The 23,573-nt window shown below is 43.8% G+C and overlaps 3 protein-coding genes and 2 non-coding genes across 7 annotated transcripts in view; all 5 read right to left on the bottom strand.

Annotated features, from left to right (window-relative positions):
* The window catches only part of recql (RecQ helicase-like), a 99,262-nt gene that overhangs the window by 65,798 nt on the left and 9,891 nt on the right, over positions 1–23,573 (bottom strand). The gene's annotated exons all lie outside the window — the stretch shown is intronic.
* Positions 3,898–10,931, bottom strand: slc25a3a (solute carrier family 25 member 3a). 2 transcript variants are annotated; one of them, XM_076044346.1, is made up of 8 exons: positions 10,820–10,931; positions 10,130–10,305; positions 8,950–9,074; positions 7,154–7,333; positions 6,688–6,869; positions 5,184–5,356; positions 4,917–5,027; positions 3,898–4,388 (listed from the first exon to the last, which is right to left on the bottom strand). In XM_076044346.1, exons 2-8 carry the CDS (start codon positions 10,272–10,274, stop codon positions 4,228–4,230), a joined length of 1,077 nt encoding a protein of 358 aa, XP_075900461.1. In that variant the 5' UTR covers positions 10,275–10,305; positions 10,820–10,931; the 3' UTR covers positions 3,898–4,227. The 2 variants fall into 2 exon arrangements, with proteins under 2 accessions (XP_075900461.1, XP_075900460.1); XM_076044345.1 differs by lacking the exon at positions 8,950–9,074 and adding an exon at positions 7,798–7,922 and having other exon boundaries at positions 10,820–10,930.
* Positions 4,578–4,780, bottom strand: LOC142900253 (small nucleolar RNA SNORA53). Its single transcript, XR_012928873.1, has one exon. It is a non-coding gene; the product is annotated as a small nucleolar RNA SNORA53 (small nucleolar RNA).
* Positions 6,435–6,636, bottom strand: LOC142900254 (small nucleolar RNA SNORA53). The gene has a single exon (XR_012928874.1). It is a non-coding gene; the product is annotated as a small nucleolar RNA SNORA53 (small nucleolar RNA).
* On the bottom strand, positions 12,988–23,146 carry tmpoa (thymopoietin a). Of its 2 annotated transcripts, none has more exons than XM_076044343.1 (7): positions 23,041–23,146; positions 22,536–22,843; positions 17,792–17,909; positions 15,662–15,811; positions 14,618–14,757; positions 14,142–14,242; positions 12,988–13,396 (listed from the first exon to the last, which is right to left on the bottom strand). In XM_076044343.1, the coding sequence occupies exons 2-7, from the start codon at positions 22,797–22,799 to the stop codon at positions 13,027–13,029; spliced, it is 1,143 nt and encodes a 380-aa protein (XP_075900458.1). In that variant the 5' UTR covers positions 22,800–22,843; positions 23,041–23,146; the 3' UTR covers positions 12,988–13,026. The 2 variants fall into 2 exon arrangements, with proteins under 2 accessions (XP_075900458.1, XP_075900459.1); XM_076044344.1 differs by having other exon boundaries at positions 22,536–22,861; positions 23,041–23,115.

The raw sequence follows: 23,573 nt of genomic DNA, 5'->3' as shown, positions 1-23,573 counted from the left end.
AAGCATTCCGATAACAATCAAGACACAGCTGAAACACCAAGCAATCAAAACAGCAGTGGTCGAAGCCACAAAACAACAAACCAACCAAACACACGTCCTGAAAAGCAGAGACTCCCAAGTATTACAACAGTTCCAGCTTTATTCAAATCCGACTAAAGATTCACGGATCCAGATGTCACAGACGACAACAAACCACAAACTTCTAAAAAAAAAAAAAAAAAGCTACGACCCAATCGAAAACAGCTCCGCGACTCACTTTTGGGTCGCGACCCACCAGTTGAGAAACGCTGCCATAGACGGCCACCACCATCATCGTGATGCGTTTCAGCGCTGCTCCACATACCTGCTTCATCTGAGGGTCCTTTGAGCCGAACAGCTGCTCCTGCTCCTGCAGCTCCAGACTCATTCATCTCAGGTAAGCAGCAGGTGACCATCAGCTGCTCCTCCAGCCGATCCTCCACCATGCTTCGTCCATCCTCGTGGCCGCCACCGAACGTGACAACAACACCAACAACACACTCTTCTCCCGTCGAACCTTCCTCCTCCTGCAGCAGTTTGGATTTGCGAGCCTCCGTCATGTCATGAAGATCGGCTTTGACGCTGCGCTGCTGACGTTGTTTGGTGAAAACACCCAAGAACTCTCTTCTCCTTCTTCTTCATCCAAAGTCTCCCATTTTTTCCCTCGCGTTTTCGCCACAAAAACAAATTCCCCCCACAGGTGCGTCCACCTGCTCATCAGATCCGCGCGTGCGTGTTGAGGTCCAAAAAAAATGCCAGTCTGAACCCAGATGGTATGCAGTACTATACCCAGAAAATTAGAATATCCTGAAAAGGTTGCTGTATTTCTGCAATTCAATTTAAAAGGTGAACGTGACATATTATATAAACGAATAATATGCAAATCAATATATTTCAAGTTTTTATTTCTTTGGATTTTGCTGATCAGATCTTGCAGCTTAAAAAAACAACCCTCAAATTCAAAAATTCAGAAAATTAGAATGTTACATAAAGTCAAATGTTTATGAAAATCTTAATCAGCAAAGTTACAACAAGGAACTGCTTGAGATGTCAATTTGCGTGTAATGGCTCAATAAAATTTGTTGGTTTCATCTTTTATGTTAAATTGCCAAAATAACAACTTTTACTTGATATTCAAATTTTTTGGGTAGTACCTGTATATAATATATACATATATACACTACCAGTCAAATGTTTGGACTCATACTTCTGATTGAATGACTTTTCTTTCATTTCACTCATAGCATCAAAACTCTGAATTAACACATTTGGAATGCGTGTTCACCAACAAGTTTTATATTTTAGATGATCTAGAATAAAAAATATATGATATATATAATTGTATATATATGTAATTATTATATATAAAATATATATATAACATAATATTTATAAATGGAAAATCGGGACAAAACCAGTTAAATGTATTAAAAAAAAAAGCAACAAAAAAAAAAGGCAAGTATTCTACATGAAAATGAGAGGGTTATTAGCATTAGTAGCTATATGAACTCTGCTGTTGCGTAGTTGAATATAAAAGTAAAATTAGAATCTTGACTCCGGATTTGAATCTTAAACCACTTTGTAGTTTTCCCATTTGGGATCAATGAAGTACATGTACGCTATTCTATTCCATTTCATTGACTGTTGATACTGCAAGCGTTTCAGCGCGTGAACCACAGGATGTGAAGCAAATGTGACGATCACATGGTGAAATGATGATGATGATGATGATGATGATGATGATGATGATGATGACGATGGGAGCCCTGAAAGACGAGGCAAAGCAAATGAGCCGCGGGGGAACTTTGTTATCCGAGCAAAGTCGAATGTTTTATTCAGCAGGACAATGACAACAAGATGAGCTCACAAACAGCAAACGCGCAAATGGAGGCCATTTCCCGTGACCCCTGACCTCTCCCCTTCCTCTGCGTCTCTCGGCAGGCACTGCTAGTCGCCATCAGAGACACCAGGTCCGTCCCTGCTGTTGTCCAACAGTGGCTAAAAGTGGTGCGTACGAACAAATGCACCAATTTCATGGTCAAATAAATGGAGCGTAATGACGGCAGCTGTAATCCTGCTCACTGACTGAGTGAGTGTGTTAGTGAGTGAGCGAGTGAGTGAGTGTGTGTAATGCAGTGACCCCTGCAGGTGGGCACGCTCACCTTCCGTTCTCCACATCACGCACGCCTGTGTGTCTTTGGTGAAATATGCTCTGTTTCCTCTTTCACGTTCAGAACCTTATGAATCCCTCTTTCAATGGCTCTATTACCAACCAGGACCTGCGACCATTAGCGAGACCAGTGACAATCAAAACTAGTCCTTCAACACACCTAACACAGCCAAACAAGCCAGTGCAAATGCACTCACTGGACTTGAATATATATTTTTTTTAATTCTTATTACTTTAATTTTTTTTTTACCCTCTGTCTCAACAACCTTTTGCTTTTAATCCCCAATTTTAACAGCTTGCACTCAGCTATTTATTGAGATGAATAGTCTAGCAGCAAAACAAGTTGAAATGAACTGCAGCTCCCATTTGCTTATTGTGACTTAATCACATTACAGAAGCTACTTGCTTGACTGTTTTCTGGTAGAAATGCTATTTTCTACTAAATAATTACAGTTTCACCTGTCGGCTCTTTCTCTCTGGAAACACCTGCGGCTCCATCAAGCTCTCTCTGGAGAAGAAGAAGCTGACGTCCGTTTCCCGTCAGTTATAGTTGGTAGAATATCATCAACTTTGTTGATAAATATGCATCCTCGCGCATCTTCTCAATAAGAATCATCCTGGCAAAAATGTAATGCAAATAAAATAAAATAAAAATAGACTTTTAAATGTAGAATTGAAAACTGAAATGTATGAAAATAACAGTTTGTTTTAAGTTGTAAATATTCAAACGTTAACTCTATTACTATTCATGTCAAATCATTTACATTCAGGCTCTACAGTTAGTCCCCTACTGCAGTTGGCTGAGAGGATTGAAGCGACCCCACACAAACAGAACTGCCCCGCTTGCATTAGGCAGTTATCACGTGGCACGACATCCGGGAAGTAAAAATAATTAGGGATAAACATTGATGTGTTGCCTGTATGGAGGGTTAAACTAATATAACTGGGTCCCAACTGGGGGACAGAGCTGTTCAATAGAGGCAGAGCGCCATCTAGTGTTGAAACGGAATGATTACAATGATTACAAACATTATTTGTGGGAACGTCGCTTGACTACTTCCATTCTATTCAATTCATTTCTATAAAACTTGATGACAGGTGAGCGCTTGTTCTCGTTGATCCGTGTTCACTTGAACTTGTTGTTTCGTATTAACATTTTACATTGCAAATCTCTTCCCGACGTCTCTGAATGTGAATGAGGTGATGATTTGCCATCTGTTTGCAGCCACTAGTTCAGCAGGACCAACCCCAACCCCTTAGCTGTTAGATGAGGAAGTCCATTTTTAGGTTGAGCGCGTGCGTCCATAGTTTTGGCTCATTTCCTCCATTTGGAAATGATACCCAAATTGAAGTAGGGTGGAGGGGAAGCATGTGAAATGGTGACATTTCAATGCTTATTGTACTTTCATGTTAGCTGATGCCTTTCATTGACTGCACTGTAACATCATTCTTTTATATTTTTTGTTTTACTTTTTTTTTTTTTAGACCAGTTTTAATTCTCTCGTTTGTTTTTCAATAACGTTTGCTTTTCATGTTGTTTGCTAATATGTAAAGCACTTTTGAGTTGCCTTGTTGCGGGAATGTGCTATACAAATAAACTTGCCTTGCCCAAGCCGTCCTTCAGCCACCTGTCACTCATGAACCTGACATGTCAGAGCCAGTCATCGATTTGTGTGCAGAACAAAGTCAAAGGCACTTGACACAGCAGGTAACCAGGGAATTTACCACTTTTATTATTATAATTTCAATTACCTAATGACAAGAAATGATAAAACGAAACGGGTGTTTCTACTGAAGAATATACCATGTTGTCCACTCCCGGTAAAAACCAAGAGAGACGCTTCCATTTGCAACCCATTCTGTTTTAAAATGTACACATGTAGTCACAGCAGCTGCAGCAGCTGCTGCAGGAGGAGCAGACATAAATATAGAAAACTGCCGTGTGGAGGAATTGATCGAGAGCCGGCCAATGAAGGATGAGTAAGCAGCTCAGTGGGGGGGTGGGGGGTGGGGGAAGGGGGGTTCTAGAAGGAGGGGCTTCACTCTGTCAGGCCCAGCTTCTTCTTCAGGGACTCGGGCATCTCGGGGGGAGGGGGGCGGGGCAGGCGGAAGTAGACCTTGACCGAGTCGTAGATGAACCACTGCAGGGCCGTCAGGGTACCGATCATGATGATACGGGCCACCAGACCCTTCCACACACCTGCACAGGACCAGCAAGACGAAGAAGAAGAAGATATAGAGAGTTGCTTTATATGCTGCCCATGAACACATCCATGAAAGTGTATTACAATCTTTACACACACTGGACCTTTGAACCAGTCAACCATTTTATATGAACTAGTATCAAACATGCACATTTGTCTACAATCAACATTCGTCCACTTGTGAGTGTGTCCGTCTCCTCGGACTGGCAGCACTGGGAAGCTCCCCGTCTGTTCAGAGCAGGGTGGTCAGTGGTGCGTGTGGGCCGAGGAGACAGGTGGACTGATGTCACACGCCAATGACTCAAGCACCTCCAACTGTACAGCCAGAAAGCTGCTGAGGAGCCCAGCAGAGCTCGGCTCCTCCAGAGGTGGATCTAAGGAGCGTGTTCTCACTCACTCACTGCATCACCTTAGAAAAGATCTAGACTGGATCTAATCTAATCAAATCTAGACTGGATCTAAACTAATTGTTAGATCTAATCATTAGATCTAGACTGGATCTAATGGGCCGGTTTCATACGGACCTTTGGGCCCCAGTTTCTTGAGGACCCCGACGGCCGTGCTTCCCTTCTCCTTGTTGAGCACCGACACCACGGAGTCGGCAGGGTGGGACACCACGGCGCAGAACACACCAGCTGCACCGCACAAGGAAAATACATGAATCCAAACGCACGCCACAAATGTAGAACAGAATTTAAAACCGAAGGCGTTGGGGGTGGGGAAAGATGAACAAATAAAGTTGACGCAAAACTTGTTTGACAGTTGTATTCAGACGCTCCTCCAGTACTCACCGATGTAGCCAGCCACAAAGGTGACCACCAGCTGCTCGGACTTGGAGCACTCGTTGCGGGGCTTGGGGACGGCGTACTTGTAGAGCAGCTCCACGGTGCGCTCAAAGCAGGCAAACTTCATCATGGTGTAGGGGATCTGCCTCATCCACAGAGGAACTACACCCTTGTAGAAACTGCAGGAGGTGGTGACATTGTAACAGCGGGGATGGTGTCAAGATGCATACAAAACACCAAGTCCTTGACGGCAGTTTCTTAAAAACAACACGTCCATGTTAAAGGTCCGCTGTGTCAAATCTGAAGATTTTGAAGAAGAAACGGCGACATCTAGAAGGCAGACTTTAGGTTGCAGCCCTCACTAGGTTGCGCCCCCTCCTGAGTTTGCCAGTGAACTACGGTGGCCTGCAAGCTCACAAATCTGGGTACCTCATCCACCTTCTTCTTCGTTGGTTTATTTGAGGATGCCAGCATTCACTCTAATGGATCTAATGTAATAATTTAATTTAGCCTGGATCTTATCAAATCATTAGATCTAGACTGGATCTAACGTAATCACTGGATCTAGACCGGATCTAATCACTGGATCTAGACTGGATCTAATCTAATCACTGGATCTAGACCGGATCTAATCACTGGATCTAGACTTGATCTAATCTAATCACTGGATCTAGACTGGATCTAAGGAGCGTGTGGACAGTGTTGGGATGGTTTCCTTATTGATCTCTGGATGTTCTTATTAGAGCCGCAGCTATCAAGCATTTTGGTAATCAATTATTTGATCTAGTTCACACCAGACGTGGCGCGGACGCATTTCAGAAGCGTCCCAGAAGTGTGAAACCGTGCCACCCTGGTACCGATGCCAAAAGACCACTTCCGTCTTCTTCCGCTTTGCATTGGGTGCATGGCCTGTGACAGAAGCACGCTTTAAATTTAATTAAACAACGCCTCGAGGCAGACAGAGTTCCTCGCTTATTTTTTGTAATCGAGTTACTCGAGGAATTGTTGCAGCCCTTATTCTTGTATATAAATAAGAACTGTTCTAAGGGTAGGAAAAGCAAATGGCTTTTATTGTACTGCCAGTATACAGTTTTATTAAAGTATTTATGAGCAGCATGTTACACATACAGGGTTAACTATAGTGCTGCATCCTTAAAAGCCAAGGGCTCTACAGTGAGCTCTCAAAATCTACACACCGGACCTTTAAGAGACTGCGTAGTAGTGGCCGGTAAATGCATCGGCCAACATGAAGACAAGTGTGTCCGTCTCCTCGGACTGGCAGCACTGGGAGCTCCCTGTCTGTTCAGAGCAGGGTGGTCAGTGGTGCGTGTGGGCCGAGGAGACAGGTGGACTGATGTCACACGCCAATGACTCAAGCACCTCCAACTGTACAGCCAGAAAGCTGCTGAGGAGCCCAGCAGAGCTCGGCTCCTCCAGAGGTGGATCTAAGGAGCGTGTTGGTTCTCTCTCTCACATACAGCATCACAGTAGAAGGCGGTGTCAGACTTACGCCCAGATGCCCTCTTCGGCATACATCTTGGGGGCGCACTCTCGGAGGGTGTTGGCGTAGCCTGGCTGGGTCTGAATGCGGACCTTGGCCGCCTCCATGGGGGCCAGGGCGATATCGGCGAAGAACTCAGCGCTGGCTGAGGCCGCCAGGTAGAGGGACGTCCTCCACAGGTATGTGTTCTCCTGCGGGGAGAGTCGGGAGGGGGTCAGACAACAGCATTGACCATCCGGTTCTATCAACACTCCACCAGCATAAAAAAAATTACCTAATGGGAATAAATAAAGATGGCTCGGTAGACTAAAAAAATATTTTTCAAACTGCTATATTTAACACGCACACAGTTTGTTATTCACTCTGTATTATCATGTCAGAGTATTTTCCTATTGTACAAGAAAAGGAAAAAAAGAAGAAAAACTGAAGTGAGCCATATCAACCTAGAGCACCTCCTGGTGGCAGCGGGCCTCACCTCCCCCAGCATGTCACTGTAGAAGATCTTGAAGACCTCGTAGAAGCCAAACTTGCAGAGTCCCTGCATGGAGTAGCCGATGAAGGTGGGCGCCCAGCCCTTGGCCAGCCCTCGCATGCCGTCCTCCCTCACTGTCACCTTGAAGCCATTGCCAATGGACTTGTACTTGTCCGGGCTCACCTGCAGGGGGAGCCACAGAGACTCTCTGAAAGCCTGTTTGTCAGCGCGGCTGTCTTGGGGGAGTCCACGGAAAACCACTTTCTGGCAGCTTCCAGAAGAGCCAGCAGCACGAGTTGAGCCAGACACATGGCGGGTGGAGGAGGAATGTCTCTTAACTTTATGGGTCAAAGGTCAAAGCCTCCACCTGCAATACTTATTTCTTGTGAATACACGAAATACTGATGTTTCACCATTTTTGTTTATAGTATACAAAGAAGTGGGGTGCAAACACTCACGGTGGGGAAAATACACACCACCAATTGTCGCTGGTGAAATTTGAAATAATGCTTTACAAGCACGCAACCAACCTGGTTGTCTACGTGCACCAGATCTCAAAATGTGTCAACACACGTGCTGCCGCCGCAGAGGCACTGAGGTGGCTCCATCTCCTCGTCGACGGTGCGGGTCTGGCTTTTGATACCAACCTGCAGGCGGCACTTGACCAGGTCGAGGGGCACCACGGCCGTGTGCGTGAGGCCGCAGCTCAGGATGCCGCCAAAGCCGCACAGGGCGTAATACTTTGAGGAGCCAAACGCACAGCTGATGTCCTCTGTGGGATAAGGATTGGACACAACATGCAGACAAGACACGTGCAGGGGGGGTCACATGCAGAATCAACAGCGACCACCTGGAGCTCCATCGTGGAAGAGGCGCCACTGCTGGTGGTTCAGCCTTCAGGGAGTTGAACCCTCAGCCGTCTGCGAAGGCGGCAGCAGGACTCTTCCATGATGGACTCCATCACTAACATGCCACCAATCATCTGGACAACATGTACAGGTAGGGGGCGCACCACATTTTATTGTTTTAATTGGAAACACTAGGAGAGAAATATGGAATTCTCCTTTCCCCTTCATGTAAGCTTGATTTTGTGGTTGCACAGGTCTGATTTGAAATAACCATCATCTCTCCGAGACCACACTGGTGTTTGACAAAGCACACATTAATTTGATAGTTTGTTTGTCTTGTGTGAGGGGGGGTGATCAAGTCCAGTGTGACAATGCAAAACACCACTCTGGTTCTCTAAAGTCGTGAAGAAGACTTGGGCAAATCAAGAAGATATTTGCATAGTGAACCTTATGGACATTCTAGTTTCCTCTGCACCAGTAACCCAACGTGAGTGGTTTAGTAAAAGTACTTAATCTACTCGGTATCCTTACCTGGAGGTACACAGCTGGTCACGGTACATGATAAGGGAATCGATAGCCGATAGTGTGATAGATCTCGACCACATCGTACCTCTCGCTCTCCTCCTGACTGTCGCATGCTGGTGTCAAATACCAATATAACGCTCTTCACCCACACGACTCCTCGACAGTCTGGGTTGTACAGTCTTTGAGGGGGTGCAAGTTAGATTGACCTCATCAAAACCAAAGTATCAGTGGTGAGGAACCATGCAACTGGCCTAATGACCATTTTTTAATGTGTAACAATCACACGAATCAATGCATGAACACAACTTCACGACAAGACCAAGGCGATTACTCCCATGCGATTTCGGTGCTTCTTGTCCAAACGGGTGACGGGACGATGCAGGCGGGACGGTTTAAAAAGAAAAAAACCGAGTGGTAAAGACAGACCTGCAATCGGCATTTGACCAGATCGAGGGGAACCACAGCCGTGTGTGTGGTGCCACAGCTCAGAATCCCGCCAAAGCCACACAAGAGGAGATACTTCTGTGAGCCAAACTCACAACTGTCTCCCTCTGAGGAAACACAGTGGACAATTTAGCAATATTATGAAGATTATGTTGATGGTAGTTAATGCGTGACCAGATTTAAAATAATAATAATAATAATAATAATAATAAAGAAGAGGTCTTTAGATGGGAGATTGGGGAAGCAAATGAATCCTGTGAACTCAGACACTTTGCAGGATTTTCAATTTGCAAGATATTATAATGACTTTAGTTTGACTTGACTGTAAAACTTACTGCCCTGTGCTAGTTTTGCAGTTAGCATGAGGGCGCGCAGACAAAGGGAAGGACAATGCTCTGGCATCAAGGACATTGAGAAGCGAGTGGCTGGATTCTTCAACAGGATTCAGTTTTGTTTTGTTTTTTCAAAATGGGTGATTCAAATTCCCATGTTCTTTCAGGGACCATCAATTGATGTGACGTCTTCAATTCTGATCATTGGTCATTCGGGTGTCGGATGGTGGGGTATGGATCAGACGCGAAAACCACTAAAGCAAATACTGACATAGATCAATATAAACATAGATCAGGCACAATTTAAAAAGTGTTTCTGTCGTTTATCCAATGCAGGTTTGACTGGAACAATATGTTCTTAACATTAGTGTACTTGAAGTGCTGGGAAAACGAGTATTTGGCTGGCGTTTACTGTTGAAAGTACTAAGTAAATACGCGAGTATCAGCCGCATTCGCTCTTGACACTCTTCTGAGTGCAAAGGTGGACAACTTCAGTCCCGGTCCGCTGCAGTGAAAGACACGCTAGCACTTTGCCCTTCCGTGTCCTCCACAGGAAGCTTCTCTGCAGCGCAGGCCAGGCAGCTCACTCACTTAACAGTCGCTATAACTGTACCATTTATATCGAAACGCAATGACGACTGACTATAACGCCCGTGACGCCACGCGTAAACAACGTCACCTTATATAATAACGCTGCTTAATGCTAAACTGAATGGTAACACTGAACGAGAACGGTCGCGTTAGCTTGGCTAAGCTAGGGCTAGCACTTAGCCCCGGAGCTAGCCCTTAGCCCACTACTGCTAAGCTGCAGAGGGTCTGTCGGGGGTTACCGTCTGCGGTGGCAGCTGCTGCCAGTCTGCGGCTCATCTGCTGCTGTCCTTGGCTCTGCTGAGGCTCGTCGACCTTCTGGAGGCTGAACAGGGGAGCTCTGAAGGGGTTGCCCCGGGCCATCTCGGTCAAAGCGGTGGGGAACATGGTGGCGTCCTACTGCTGGAGCTGCTGCTGTTGCAACGGGCAACAAGTGAACTGCGTTAGCAAGCAAAGCAAAGCTGACTGGTAGCACCGGTAGGACTGAAACGCGATATTTCCCATCAGGCACTTTCAGGACACCTAAACAGAGGTGATCTTGTCACGTGATGACGTTTTAGGGTCCTGGCGCTGTTTAGTGTTTAGCAGGTCAAAAACGTTGACACAAAGTTCGTATAAAGCAAAGAAACGTCTACTTGTTTCTGAGGCATGCAATTCCGTGCTAACATCCGGCAACAAACAAAGAATAAACAAGAAAAAAAAAGGTCAAGGATAATTGTTTGACGTGTGCTAAAATGCTAAATGCTAAATGTCAAGCTAAGTTGACTAGACCGCACCGCAAGGTGGAAAGTCATTGGTTAAGTAAGAGACATTTTGAGAACATAAATCTGCTATATGAAGTCACAATTACAGTGAGGTTTTTTCTTACGAACGACTGACGATGTTACAGTTTGCGTAGATGGCAATATTTTAGATGAATATCAGCACTTACTCTGTCCGTGTCTTAAGATGGCGCCTCCGCTGGGCTGCTACCGGCACGGAGAGGCCGAATGACCTCGCGGTAAATCGATTTGTCCTTTCGTGACGTCACGGATGACGGTGGGGCGGGCCTTTCTGCTGCTATATCCAATAATAAGAAGGAGCCGTTGCCGTCGGTGAATGTTTCTGCACCAATCACATCGCATGTGATGACGACTTAGGGCGGGACTAGCGAACAGTTCACACATGCAGGAAAGGACTCGCTTTGTCCTCCATTCAATTAAAACTTCGGACAATCAATTAATGAATTAATCAATAACATGACAGGATCATGCCGTATATGTGTGGTGAATGATGACCAGCTGCATCTGCTCTTTTCCCCATGTTGTTCTATGATAAGGTAAAGACCACCACACAGTGAAAACTACTTGAATGACCTCCCAGGTTAGCTTTGTAAAGACAGAATAGAATAGAATAGAACAGAATGCAATAGAATAGACGTACAGTACTTTATTGATTCCAGTTTGGAATACTACACTGTTGCAGCACTAAAAAATAATAATAAGAAAGAAAAATATAGATATAAACTATAGCTTCACTGTGCTATCATATAGCATGAAACAATTGTGAAACAATACATTTGGAAGAGAATTCTCGAATTCCACCTGATTGCTTTACAAATGTCTTTTTTCTCAAGGTCCATGCTACACTTGAGTGCTCACTGTAGAGCCCTTGGCTCTAAGGATGCAGCACCATAGTTAAACTATAGTTAACCCTGTCAAGTTTCTAAAAATAAAACATAGGGACAGTGAGGGGGGGGGGGGGAGAAACAGAGAGAGAGAGAGAGAGAGAGAGAGAGAGAGAGAGACTGACTGAAAACTGTCCTTCACAGTTTGGAAGAACGCACTGTCCGTTAAGCCTGGACTGCTGCAGGAGCTGCTCTCCTCTGCTAAAGTGCTTTGTAAATTGCTGTATTTGCTTTGTCAACAGCACAGGTACAGTTGTGTGTTAGCAGCTTATATAATCGTTCACTGAACACTGAATACATATTGAATATATCTTATCATATGGCTTACTTTTCTTCCTTTTTTATTTAAGCCCAACCGATTTCGTTGTCGCTACCTGTTGCAATGACAACAAACAATATCTATCTATTTATATGGGGCCTACAGGCAGAGTAGTGCAGCTATTCACAAGTGCACATTTCCACTATCGTGCATGCCATTTGTTTTATAGCACAATTCTGTGGTGAATTTGATGTTTTATTGATGTTGGCAGACGAGAGGTTCTCTTTTTCTCTCTTGAGAGAGCAGCTCATGTCCGTCAGCATGTGCCAGTCCGTACTCACAAGTGATGATATTGAAGTGTCCTTTAAGCCATAAAGGCTGTTTGTTCACACGCATAATGTAGACTCAAGATTAAACAGTACCAATAGAGGCACAGTTGTAACACGATGGTTTATTGAATAAACATTGAACATTTGTGACAGGATACATCATTATATAGAATGAATAACGACATTAGTTTTTATTCATTTTTTTTTTATTATTTTTTTATCTGGAAAATATTGTCTAAAAGTGATTGAAGGAGCACTTTATTTAAAACAACGAGCCTCTCCGTCTTACGAACAAAGATGGTCGGGTACAAAAGAAAGGTACAATTCAGGCGCTCAGAAGATCTCAATCGTCTTCTCCATCTCCATCTTGCTTGTTAACGACTGACAAAAACAATGCAAAGGCAGAAAAGGTCCATTTGAATATCAGTAGAAACACACAAACATCATGCACAATTGGACATACAAAAGGGAAGCGGTAATTGGAAAATAAAACATAAAAAGAGGTCTGTGTTTTTTCATTCAAAGCTCTAGATTTTGTGTTTCTTACGACTCAATAGAAACTCCACTTTTCCTCGACCTGAACGACTGCGTCGACATTGATGACTGAGCAGAAACTGAGGTTGTACAGTGCAGCGGTCCATCCATCCGTCCAGTGAGTGTGGAGGACAGGGCGGCCGCTTCACTTCTCCCACTAAAGACACTAAAGACTTGTAAAGAAAGAAAGGCTCAAATATTGTGGGAAAAGGGAGACGTGGAGTCGGCTCACAGCACCCGCTGACAAAACGGCCATTATAAGGATTCACCATTTCAATACAAACAACAAAATAGAGAAAAAAAAGGCAGATATTTCTTTCTTTCTTTCTTTGGCACCTTTTTCGTTTTCCTCTACTCTGAAGTGGCCTCCTCAAAGGGGCTGGCACTGTTGCTCTCCATGGCCTGGTAGACCAGGAACAAGAATGAGGCCACCACAGCCACCAGGAGCAGCTTCTTCCACAGAGACGTAGCGTAGCCTCCTGACAGAGGCCTGGAGGAGGAGGAGGAGGAGGAGTTGGAGGGTGGGGGCGCTGCTGGAGGTGAAGAAGCGTGCTTCAGGCTGGAGACTCTGTTGACCAGGCGGCTCTCTGTGTAGCTGGATGACGAGCTGGTGGTCCTGGTGACGGTCGGAGAGAAGTTGAAGCTCTGGTGGTTCCAGATGATCTCGCTGGACTTGATGGGCCGCTCGGCGGCGCCTTTGATGGGTCGTCGACAGCTTGCACTGCAGGAAATCCACAAATCTTTGCTCATACAATCGCTACTAAAATGTGTAAATTCATCTTTCTCTGGTGTATTATAGGATAGTATATACGCTAGTGTATAGTATGGTATTGGCTGCAAATGGTTGGTGACACATAGAATCCCCCGCCCTTTTTTTTGCTATTTCATTGTTTTTAACATGTTCAATAAATGTCCTGACTAACTAACTAACTCACTAACGACTATGACTACAAGTTAAGTTTTGATCAGTTTCAGTTATCATAGCTAGCAAAAGTTAATTCAAAAGGCATTGTCCATCTGTTATCTGGAATCATATATTATCATTTTATTGCATAATATCTAATATAACCAGCAATAAAACTATGGGCCTGATTCTTTAAGGTATGTGTATGTAGAAAAAATGCATGTCTCATTTGGAAAACTCATGATACCTACGGAAGAGGATTAGGGTCACAAGAACAGGAAAAAAAATTAAGATTTATTTTTATTTTTAAGTTTCTCTTTCGTATGATAACAGAGAAAAAGCGCAAAATACTTTCTGCCCATCTTCAGTATTTTCAAAATATTTATCACAGTCTGTTAATTCCAGAACAACATGAAAATTTGCTGCTTTCTTCAGCAATCTTGTGCCACTTTTTAAGTTAAAATATTGTCTTTGAAAGACGCTGAACGTATTTAACTCAATCGATTTGACTGTTCAATTCTTTTTCTGATGGGTATTCCGAGTGGGACAACACTGAACTCACATTATTCCCGTTGGACTGTTGAGGTAAGTTGGGAGCGTTTCCTCGTGGACGTCGTCCTCCTTTGCTTTGGCAGGTTCCTCACTGGCTGTGACCTTCTCCACCTGGAGGCACAGTTTTGATAAGCAGCGTGACTCAGCAAAGACTGTTTACTGACGGAAGAATCCCATCAGTGAGCGACTGCATGTTTCTGAGTCAGACACAGTAGCAAGTCTGGACCACCAGGGGGCCCTTTGGAACAACCCCCAACTTGAGCGACACCCCTTTCCAAGTGATGGAACACAAAAGGTTTAAAGGTCCAGTGTTTAGAATTTGACTTGATTTATGATTTTTATATTGGTAAAAGCTTAACATACAGCCCATAAATACATGAACAAAAGTGTATACTCGCCGGATGGCAAAATAGACTGACGTCAGTCAGGTGAGGGTACAAGGTTACAGAGGGTCGTTGGCTTTGCCTGGTTAAACCTCCATCCTACCGTGTGATGGTGGCTGCTGTTGGTGCGGCTGCTGCTGGGGGTGGTCTTGCCTCGGCTCCGCAGGGGTATGCCTACCACTGGAGCTGGATCTTCAGGATCCACTGCAAGCTCCTGTTCTGGTTCTGGTCCGGCCTCCACCTCTGACAGACACAGCGAACAACATCATTAGTTGCGTTGTTTCCATGAAAGCATTTGGCAAAATAAAAGAGGTATTTCTAAAATTTCGACAAAGTTCGACAAAGCGATTTGCAAATGTTTCCAATGTTTTTTTTGTTTTTTTTTAAATCTGATGTTTGTTTTCTTTTTTTTTTAATCTTGTGAACTGGACCTTGAGTCTGTTAATCATAAAATCAGTCAATCAATCAATCAATGGTGTAAGAGCCGTAATTCTCCCCAATTCTCATCAAATCTTGTCTGGCGAGTTTTGACGAGAATGGTTGTACTATTTTTCTCCCCGATTACTTGTAAAAAATAATCAATCTTCTCCTCCGTCCAATCACAACGGGGCCATTTTCACTTGAAGCGAACTGGTCACGTGACCCCGTACGTCACGTCCGCTAACGTGTAAATGTGAAAAAAGTGTTTCTATGACACTTTTGCGATACACCTCCATTTGGATAAGTCTGAAAAACCACCCTAATGAGAGCGTCAAAACCTTTTAGCCATATTTGAGGGTTTTTTCCAAGTGTAGGTGTTTCCATGACCAGGTTTTTTATTGCAATGTTCAGGTTTGGCGCAATTCTAGTGGTCATGGAAACGCAGCTATTGATGACTTTTATTTATAGATCATTCCTAATCACCAATCGTGTGCTTTTCTTCCCTGTCAGTCTACCACGCCACCACATCGTTCAGTACAAGGTTGAACAAAATATAAATGAGCAGTACAATGAGCAGAACACTGGAAGTGTGTATCTCACACCTGCAAATAGTGTGTGTCAGTCCAGAGCTCTGAGGCTTTAAGGACAAAGCACAACTTCATGTGTTTTTCTATCCACCATTTCATCGTTAAATGTTTGACAACTGTTGTTTTTTGGTTTTTTTTACCATCCTCCTTGTCGCTGTACAAGTCTGGATCAGCGGTGCCGTTGTGATGGATGCTGATCTCAGCAGGAACCGCCTCTGGCACCAGCAGCTGGGTGGCGCCGTGGTCCAGCAGCTTCTGCAGTTTCCTCTCATACAGACTCCGTGTGGATGCTGAGAGAACGAGCAGACGGGAGAAGTTAATAAACTGTGTGCACTCAACAAAATAGCAACAACACTGTTCACTCCTGAAACTAACTCACTATAACTCAAACTAAGTTACTGCACATTCATACAAATGAAAGGATCTCATCTAAGCTCTTTATCTTCAAATCAAATCATTAATTCAACATATGAGGCCATACATTATAAGAAGTAAATGAATAACTTGTTTTTCCTTCTAATTTTCCGTCTTTCAAAAATAATAGCACAGATAAATTATTGTCAACATGTTTGCAGTTCAAACCAGGAAACATGCAAATGTCTCTTTCCAATTGGACGTGCTACAGATGCAGTGCGACACGTGCAGGACAGCGTTATCGCTGCATCATTCAAATCGCTGTACTAACAAGATCTTGACATCCTGGATGAGAAAGCACGTCAGTGTCACCATTGACAGATACTCACCAGGCATTAAAGATGTTAAGCTGTGAAAAATAGCTTTCTATTTGAGCAGAACAAAGACCGCCGCTAGAGGGCAGTATTCCATGCCATCAGCCAACTCTCCCCACTGAATGAAGGACCAAAGCAGATTGTAGATCCTCAATCTGAAGGAACCAAACCTGTCAGCAGTGACTCTTAGTTCAACTGTATTGCTGCCAACCTTGAAATAAGATGACTTCATTTTATTTACTGTGTCTTTTGAATTGATATCCTCACACTGGCATTGAGAGAATGTTTGACCTTTAGGATGACAACAACTGATCCGGTTTGAGTTCACAAACCAGGGCAAGTTCAGGCTTGTGTAGTACCTGACAGTGGTGGCACTTCAGAGCACTTCTAAACACCTTTTCATGTCTTGAGTATCATCCTAATGTTGTCTTTTGGTCCATGTCTGCTACGGGGATCAGAGAATTAACTAGACAGTTCTAATGCAGTAAGAGAGCATCTTTACTCTGTTTAAGTTGAACGTTTTCTTGACGCGACCCTCACGAGGACGCTGTGCGTCGTCACAGTGCACATGAGCAGAGAACTGTGTTATCCTTAGGGTAATATCCATTTCAGGATGAACAGATGTTTGTTGTGTGATTGCGTGTGTGCATGCGCGCATGTGTAACGCAGAATAGTGTGTGTTTGCAGTCTGATTTTATGTTGTTATTGTGGTGCCTGTATCAGACCGACTATTTGAGGTACAGAGGCCTTTGCAATGATTGGCTACTTTTCAGCTTTTTTGTTTTAACTCTTAGAATAATTAATTTGACCTTCAAAAGATTGCTCTTGGGAATGTTTATGTTTTAAAACACTCTAGAAAAGTGTTGTCCTTTGAAAAGATTGCTCTAGAAAAATTTTGTCCTGTAAAAGGTAGTTCTAGAAAAGTTTTTGCCCTAAAAAAATAAATTAAAAAAAAAAAAAAAAAAAAAAAAAAAAATTGCTCTAGAAAAGTTTTCTCTTTTAAAACTTTAAAAAAGTTTTGAGCCCTGAAAAGGTTGTTCTGGAAAAGTTTGGTCCTTTTGAAAGTTTGCTCTAGAAAAGTTTGGTCTTTGAAAAAGGTTGCTCTAGAAGTTTCAACCTTTAACGAGGTTGCTCTAGAAAAGTTTTGACCTCTGAAAATGTTGCTTTAGAAAGGTTTTGTCTTCTAAAACGCTCCAGAAAAGTTTCAACCTTTCACAAGATTGCTGGAGATAGGTTTTGCAGGTGACGACTTGTCAGTGTTACCACTCAGCAGTGGCTCAAGGTCACTGCCTGGTCGCAAGGTGACAAGTGACAGCACCAGCACATGTGCACAAGTGTCCTAATGAGTTTAACTTGGCGCTACAAAAGAATAGCTGAGCGAAATTAAAATGAAAAAGAGAGATAGTTTAGTTCAGTTTAGTTCCCCATCTACAGTTTGTACTTTTCTTCTGATCTAGTGGACTAGTGGAGAACATTGCAGACAGAAAGTAGCAGCGCTGGGTTCAGGGCAGTCGATTGCTTCAGGAAACCCCTCGCGCTCACCTACGATTGGCCCCACATCCAATCCATGTCTCAGAAGCTCCTCCTTCAGGCCCTGGTCTGTCAGTACAGTCACATCCAGCTCAGTCGGGGGAACCTTGTCGGATTTTCTGGTGGCTTTCTGTAGAAAAGAGAGCAGAGGGACACCCAGTTCAGTACCAGGTCCATTTCAGGGAATTCTTTATTCTGGATTCTGATGTAACCAGCAAATAGTGTGTTTTTGTTTATTTTTTGCCATGCTGTCATTGAAAAACAGACTGAGACATGATAAACAAGATGACCGCAATATATAATTTATTTTGCCCAACCTGATAGAGACATGTAGAGATAGAGATAGAAATAGACAAACAAGTCGCACAACAACAAAATATGACAACAATTAAAGTGCCAAAAACGTGCATGAGTAGCTCCAGTAGTCCATGTTGCCCTTAAGTACTTATGTTGTGCATAATGTTGTAAACACTGTCATTTCAAACTAGACAACAAAGCAGAAGAAAAACTTAAAATGTGCACGTGCGCCAAAGAAATGGATGCAGTTTTGAAACATTAACAGATGCACTCAATCAATGTCCAGGTGAACTGAACATCCAGCAGAACGATGGCGGCTGCTGGTTGTCAACAACATGAGGAAGAAAAGTGAAGCTAGTCGTCAGAAAGCAGACAGAGACAGCCAGGAAATGAAGCCAGCTGCCTCTAAATTGAAGCCATGCATCTCCGGCTGCACAAGATATTTCCATCCATATTTTTTTTTTGGGGGGGGGGGCATGAATTCAGAGTGACCCTATGTGAGAACTCCTAGTGAGTGCGTCAGAAGGCCGGGGGGGGGAATCTTTCACATCAGACTCCTGGTGTGAAAGACTGAAAGGAGTGATGATGGTTTGATGCTTAACTCCACCTCTGTGGCTGGAGGTTCAACAGTGAAACCATCCATCCATCCGTCCGTCCGTCCATCCATCCATCCATCCATTCATTCATCCATCCACTCTCTCTTTGTTCTGATGATCTGATGAGAACAATGTGCGTCCTTCCTGTGGATTACAGAACACGTGGATGCACTGAGGCTGCTGCTCTTCTCTTGTGAATCTCACATCAGGGCTGAACGAAATAAGAAGAAGATAACTTCTGCTGGCTTCGCTGTTTCGACTTCATGTTCTTACTTTGTGACCACTGCTGACAACATGAGATGACTGAAGCCTGTCAGATATATATACATTATAAAACTGTGACTGTAATTCTTGTCGTCTAGTTTAGAGTTATTTAACAGAAAAGACACTGAATTCATAGGGTGTCTCCAAACTTTTGACTGGTAGCGTACATTCAGGAAGCATCAGATTTTATTTCATTTTATTTCATTTTTATGTCATTTTTTAATTTCTGTTTATGTTACACTGCACATTTGTTAGCACATTGCATGCCTTTTATCCCACCAGTTCCCTTGTCAAGCTACTGCAAAGGCGAATTTCTCTTGGAGATCTATAAAGTATCTACCTATCTACTGTATGTAGAGTTTGGCTCCAGATGTGATCCAGGCTGTTTGGTCCCAGCAGCAGCAGTGAGAAGTGGCGGGAAGCGGGAGGAAAGAGGGAGGAGGGAGCGGGTGGAGTGTGTGTGAGTGACCACACCCTGGCTGGCTGCTCTCCTCTCCAGCAGCATAGTTCAACTCTGAGCTCACACACGGCCGCCGAGTTCACTGGCAACACCGTCACACTCCCCCCCCACTACAGCTTCTCAGTCACAGTTGAGGCAAACACGTGCTCAGACACGCTGCTGATGTAACTGGCTCTAGCGGTTGTGTGTGTGAATAACGACAGTTGAGCCTGCAAACAAAACTGTACTATTGGTTGGTGTGCTGTTCATTCATTCAAAACCGGATCTTCCAAATCTCAACACCACACACAGAAAACACAAGATAGGTACAGGAGGGAAACTTTACAGTGAGAGAAAGCCTGGCGAGGACTCCAGGCCTCAGTCAAGAATGACAAAAATGTAGGGAATGAAGATTTTTTTTTTTTTTGCCGGGGCGCCGCCTTCCAGCTCAAAGCAACCACCACAGAAAGGCACAATCCTTGACTTTTTTAACGAGACGCATGCACACGCTGCACACACACACATTCCTCAGCACGAGAGGCATTTCCTCAATGAAAAGCCGAAACCCCATTAAAACAACACCACCGACGGGTTTCAAAGTTCCCCTTGGTTTAGTTGTGGGAGTGCAGTGACAGTTTTCCCCATTTAAATGCCAGTGCGACCTGCATCCGCTTTAAAAAGGCTGGAAGCACGTTCGCTAAGAAAGACAGACAGACGGATTGATTCACGTTCACAGCAGCTTGACAAGGGAACCAGTGCAATAACAGTCACGCAATGCATAGGTCTGGGCAACTTTGGAGAAAAAAAATAAAATCCAGATTTTTTTTTCTCTAAAAATGCAATTTTCAATTTCGATTTTTTTTTTTTGTTGGGTAAAACTACAGAAGACAATAAATACATTATTACAAATATTTAATCTTTATTTTTAAAGAAAAATAGCAAACAAATTTCCCTATTGGAAATTAAGTGCAACTGATACTGTATGGTATAAAATCAAAATCAAAAATCAATCACGAGATGGCCAAAATGAAGTGCGCCAGGTCCTGTCAGTGACCACACCACAGTGTGAACAAGGACACAAAGTGACATATGCTGCAAGCGTGAATGCATGAATGAATGAATGAATGAATGAATGCAGACAAGCATGCACACTGTCAACACACAATTGACAGATGGTTTTTTTTTCTGTCAGCAAGAATGTTGTTGACACGATGTGTGTGTGTGCATATGTGTGTGTGTAGCCCTCACACAAGACTCCACAGGTCCTTTACACCTGGTTTTAGACGTGAGGGACGCCACTGTAGGGCCTTTTGTCAAGACAGCGTTATGTCAAGGGATAGAATAGATTGCAGTACTTTACTGATCCCAAACTGGGAAACTCATGTAATGTCTGGTGGTTATTGGAAAAGTAAACTGAGGTTCCCTCAACTTTTATCAAGTGGTTGTGAGGACTCATTTGGAAAACATGGATGGAATGATGAGGTAAAAAGGGGAATTGCATGTCGTGCTTTGTGCTGAATAACTTTTCAGAACTGATTGACCAAAGACTGTCTTCACACCTGTGACGACCAACCCTTGACTGCGGTTTGGAGCCAAGTGTAGTGTGGTTATTTCCAGGTGCAGCCGTTTGTCAGATGGAAAGAGAAGCCAGGAATGAAATACAGGAAACGGATTCCAGTATTTTTTTTTTTAAATGTATCACCTTGATGAGATGCAGCTCTGTGGTTCAGATGAACAAATAACACTGAGCGATAAACGTGGCTGAATATTGGTGATTGACCAATCAGAGCGCAGTGTTCAAGAGAGCCATGCTGTAAATAGTTTGAATGGAGGCGGCAGCCGTGGCAGACTGCTCAGTTCAGCGGATGCCTTATCATCAGACAGGCCTCGTCTGATATAAAAGGTCAACATACAAGTGAGATTTATCAGCCTCAGCTATGGCATCATGACAGTGACAATCTTATCTTCACTAGATTGTTTGACACGTTATTATGTTGGTCTAATTAGGAGGCCACACTAAGCCGAGGAGAGAAGTCGCACTATCAACAAGTCTACTTTGTTAGGGATGGCAAAGCTTTTTTTCTTTCTTTCCGTATTTTTTTTAAAGGATAACAGCCAAGGACTATTATCAGAAAGGGAACTCTATTATTATTGCTGTCAACACAAATACCAAAATGCTGAGGCTAAAATCAAATGAAAAGCCAAGGACAACGGCCAAGAAGTGTGAAAAAGATGCCGCATATTTTGAAATTTTTCATCAATGGGACGCAGAAGTCGTGACCTGCTCCGTGCCGAGCCAGGGCTCCAATTATGCAGACAGGAGGGTTATTATTATCATTATTATGTTAACACTGCAGAGACACCTGTTCACCAGTGCGTCAGAGCATTTCTGGGCCTCTACATCGCTGATTGATGTCGCAACACGGGAAACAGCAGCAGCAGCTCGAGATGTTTTTCAACACATCTGATTCATCATTTGGCTCAGAAGGAACAAAAGATTGAGCGGCTACAGAAAACCCCTCACACTTTGTCTGCAATCCAGATACAAGAAAATGGCTAATCTACTTTTGTTGTCGTCTAAAACATTAAGGACACATCGATGGAGCTGCAGCGCAGTTGGGAAGCTTTGAAGGGGGAAGTGAAAGTTGTTGCACGCAAACGTGGTTTTTGGGGTCTGCCACCACCCAACATGCGCCACAGATTAGTGCATAAAGCTTCAGCTGCAGTGATTTCAAAATACATTTTAGCCATCCAAAGTTTTCTGAGGGAGGTTATCAAAAGTAAAGTTGAAAAAAAAAGAATGTTTTGGGCGAAAGCAAAAAAAAAAAAAAAAAAAATCTGTTTTCTTCCTTGACTCGCTTTGAGCAGCAGTGCTTAGTTCGAGTATATTTAAAATTGGGGCATTAGAGAAGGAAACCAATCCCGATGTCATGACAAGATATTGCACACTCAGCGAATCGTTTGTAGATTACGAAACATTACGTGAGCATCATTATTATTACATGTACAAAACTTTAGTTGAATTGGTGGGTGTGGGCGGCGCAGCAGACCAAGTAAGAAAAGTAAGGTCAACATGCTCTCATTTTAGTCGACTAAACTAGCAGCCAGTACAAATGAAACGGCAGCAACGCACGAGACGCAAACGGAATCATCGTCTTACTCTGCCGGAGGAGCGACTCGAGTTGGACACGACGGGCGGTGGCGGCAGCTCCTCGTCGCTGGAGAAGGAGTCCAGGCTGGCGGCGGTGGTGGTGACCCCAGGGTAGTAGTGGTGCTGGTTGAGGGCGGTCAGCTTTTCCAGGTACAGCTGCACAAACACGTCTTTGGTGGGGTTCCCAGTGGGAAGCTCCACGTTGTGAGCCAGTAGCTCACTCTTCAGCTTGTCCTTGGTGAGCACGGACGGGTCCTCCAAGTAGGCTGGCATGTCTGCTGCTGGAGCTGGAGGAGCTGGAGGCGCTGGAGCTGCTGCTGCGGACACGATGACGGCTGAACAGTTAGTTGAGTTAGCGGGCTGGAAAAGCGAGTGGAAGGAATGAACGGCGGGTGTGTTATGGGCAGCAGCGCCTCTTACAGGAATAACTCGGACAAACAAGCGGTCAGCGTTGGAGCAAAAAAAAAAGAAAGAGAGAAAGAGAGAAAGAAAAATAAATATGCGTGTGACTTACTGTGGTGGCTTTCAGCTCTTCCTTGTGACAATATCGCTGAGCTGGGTTGGTTAGAAAACGCAGTACGTCTGAGAAGCGACAACTGAGCGGAGCACCGGACCGGAAGTTACGGGATAAATGGTTGAGTCTGATTGGTCAGCGGTGGTCAGAAGGCGCAGAAGAAGAAGGAGATTTTTTTTTTAATTATTATTATTATTTTGATTTTTACGACCATATTTTATTTTATTTACAATAATTACAATAAGAAAATAATGTGCTTGTTTTTTTTTTAACATAGTATAACTACACAAATAAATGTACACAAATGTTCTCCAGAGTGGAGCAACACCTCGGAATATTTCCACAGTCGTTTGGTTCCTGACTCTCACACGCCGTGAGACGTCTTTTTGTTGACACTGTTCATATTAGTTGGGGTTTCTTTTAAAAGTCAGAGAAAGAGGTTGTTTTTTTTCTTTGCTACTTTTAATCAATACCATCCATCCATCCATTTTCAATCCCCTCTTCTTCCTGCTCTCAGGATATCGGAGGTCTAC

This window comes from Nelusetta ayraudi, unplaced genomic scaffold, assembly GCF_046127955.1.
Source record: "Nelusetta ayraudi isolate G7.1 ecotype Tasmania unplaced genomic scaffold, CSIRO-AGI_Nayr_v1 ptg000079l, whole genome shotgun sequence".
NCBI classification, from domain to species: Eukaryota; Metazoa; Chordata; class Actinopteri; order Tetraodontiformes; family Monacanthidae; genus Nelusetta; species Nelusetta ayraudi.
This window is presented reverse-complemented; position numbering and strand designations above follow the sequence as displayed.

Coding starts and splice junctions, on each gene's coding strand:
- slc25a3a (XM_076044346.1), bottom strand. CDS start 10,274: ATGTTCCCCACCGCTTTGACCGAGATGGCCCGGGGCAACCCCTTCAGA. Junction 5,357..6,687: donor GCCGAAGAGGGCATCTGGGC/GTAAGTCTGACA, acceptor CACCTCCTGCAG/TTTCTACAAGGGTGTAGTTC. Junction 5,028..5,183: donor CTTTGTGGCTGGCTACATCG/GTGAGTACTGGA, acceptor TGTGCGGTGCAG/CTGGTGTGTTCTGCGCCGTG.
- tmpoa (XM_076044343.1), bottom strand. CDS start 22,799: ATGCCAGCCTACTTGGAGGACCCGTCCGTGCTCACCAAGGACAAGCTG. Junction 14,243..14,617: donor ACAGCAGCCACCATCACACG/GTAGGATGGAGG, acceptor CTGTGCCTCCAG/GTGGAGAAGGTCACAGCCAG. Junction 13,397..14,141: donor AACAGTCCAACGGGAATAAT/GTGAGTTCAGTG, acceptor GATTTCCTGCAG/TGCAAGCTGTCGACGACCCA.